Source organism: Rhagoletis zephyria, unplaced genomic scaffold, assembly GCF_001687245.7.
Source record: "Rhagoletis zephyria isolate East Lansing unplaced genomic scaffold, Rhagoletis_zephyria_1.1 Rzeph_scaffold_02617, whole genome shotgun sequence".
In the NCBI taxonomy this organism is placed as follows: Eukaryota; Metazoa; Arthropoda; class Insecta; order Diptera; family Tephritidae; genus Rhagoletis; species Rhagoletis zephyria.
In genome coordinates, this window is record NW_016159701.1 from 24,370 (window position 1) to 26,453 (window position 2,084).

The 2,084-nt window shown below is 37.3% G+C and overlaps 1 protein-coding gene across 1 annotated transcript; it reads right to left on the minus strand.

Annotated features, from left to right (window-relative positions):
- Positions 1 to 379: 379 nt before the first annotated feature.
- On the minus strand, positions 380 to 1,701 carry RpS23 (ribosomal protein S23). The gene is made up of 3 exons (XM_017621870.1): positions 1,620 to 1,701; positions 1,000 to 1,159; positions 380 to 736 (listed from the first exon to the last, which is right to left on the minus strand). The coding sequence occupies exons 1-3, from the start codon at positions 1,621 to 1,623 to the stop codon at positions 469 to 471; spliced, it is 432 nt and encodes a 143-aa protein (XP_017477359.1). The 5' UTR covers positions 1,624 to 1,701; the 3' UTR covers positions 380 to 468.
- Positions 1,702 to 2,084: the final 383 nt, after the last annotated feature.

Consider the following 2,084-nt stretch of genomic DNA (forward strand, 5'->3'; position numbering starts at 1 on the left):
CAAGTTTCATGAACAGCTGTTAAATTGGTTGTTTACTCGCAGCAAATTCCTAATAAAACAATATATTTTATATTTAAATAAGTTTATTTTGTGAAATTCAACAATAAAAGCCGACAGTTTCTTTGTTAGTTTAAATTTCATCCAGCAGCATGCGATCAGCTGTTTTTCGTACTGGCAAATTCTTACAAGTAAAAATTTATCCAGTAAAAACTTACACCTTCAATCGTAATTTTTCGCTCTCAATTTCCCCTACTTTGCAAGTTTTTGCGTACGAAAACGCCAAATCATGAAAATTTGTATAAACTCTTACTGGATTTTACCGGAAATGAGTAAACAAACACAACTATCATCAGAGTAATACAAATAGAAATTCAAGTTAAACCAACATAGAATAGAATAGAATATCCAATTTTTATTTTGGTTTCCATAAAAACTATAAGCAGATGTTTATCCTTTCAAGTTGAAGATTTACGACCTAGGACGCTCTTTCTTCTCCTTGTACAGTGCAAGTAGCGAAACGTTCGCAACTTTAACTACCTTGAAACGTACACCGGGAATATCACCGACAGCGTGACCTTTACGACCGAAACCGGCAACCAAGACTTCATCGTTCTCTTCAATGTAATTCAAGCTACCGTCACGAGGTACGAAAGCCGTAATTTTCTTGCCATTTTTAATGAGCTGCACTCTCACGCACTTACGAATGGCAGAGTTAGGCTGCTTTGCTTCGACACCGCTGAAAAAAGGAATAATTAAAACAATGTACATACATACATAAATATACTTAAATTATAAGTCCGATTTTTGATTTGGGTTGAAAAGTGACGCGCAGCTCACAGTATAATCCTGTGATATGGTGAATATGAAACACAAAGCACAAAAATATACTGTGGGTCGCACAGTCACTAGAAGTAAAAATACGAAACACTGCATACGATTGGACTTCACCTTTAGCACTTAAATTCACTTTTGGAAACTAAGCTATCGAATTATACCTACACTTTTTCAAGTACAATGCCTTTAGCATGGGATGCTCCTCCAAAAGGATTAGCCTTCCATCTGGTACCCAAATGGGCCTTTTTGTAATCTTTATCAGCCCAACGTTGATCACGACGGTGGTTCACATGCTTCCTGGCTGTGCGGAGACCTCTTGGCTTGCCTGTAATGAAAAAAATAAAGTGCAAAATAAGTTGCAAATTCATAACTTATTAAAACACGCTCAAACTATAGTTTTGGTATATCGACTCAAAGAGTGAGGTTAGATTTGTGTTAATTTATGTATGTGTTAGTACAAGTCTAGCATCACACAAAATTATTTAAAGATGCAGTTTTGCTGGCGACGCAATTTGTTTAAATTCAGATTTGATCAAAAGTTTTCTACGAAAGAAAGTGATTTATGTGATATTCCGCGATTAAATAGGCTAAAAATCTTCGGCGACCACTACTACTCAACAGCAGTCTGGAGACAAATCACACCAAACTGTTTTTTAATTTGTGCGCAGAATTTCTACTTACTGTCACATATTTTTTATCGTAGTATAACATATCCCTTTAACAGTAGACAAATATTTTTTGAAAAGGCTTTAAATCGAAGGAATTTAGCTATTTCTGCAACTCACCCATAATTCCCAAACTTTCTCAAGCAATGGCGGAAATAAAAGAACGAGCTGTCGTTCGGATCGTGTCCATCTTTCAAAATTGAGCTACAACAACATGTCAAGCCGTCAAGCAGAACGCGTTCAAGCAGGAAGTGTTCAGAAGGTTCTGTACGCACCAAGCCCGATAGAATAGGTCCCCTTTCAGACACGTCAATCCTTGAAAGCAATTTTTATCGCATTCTCTTTTGTGTTTTCTCTTTGCTTCCACACGCATCAAGTTTTATTGAATTCAACTACTTGGTTCTTTAAACGGGAAGCAACGAAAAGATCAAAAGAGAACAAGAAAACTTGAAACGAATTGACGGTACGGAGGTATCTGTACTCTTGACCTCTCTTCCCACCTCCTTCACCCACGAACGAGCAGACTTGAAAGCAAGACTTGACGTGTCTGAAAGGGGACTAGGTTCTTTCCCATACGCAACGCGG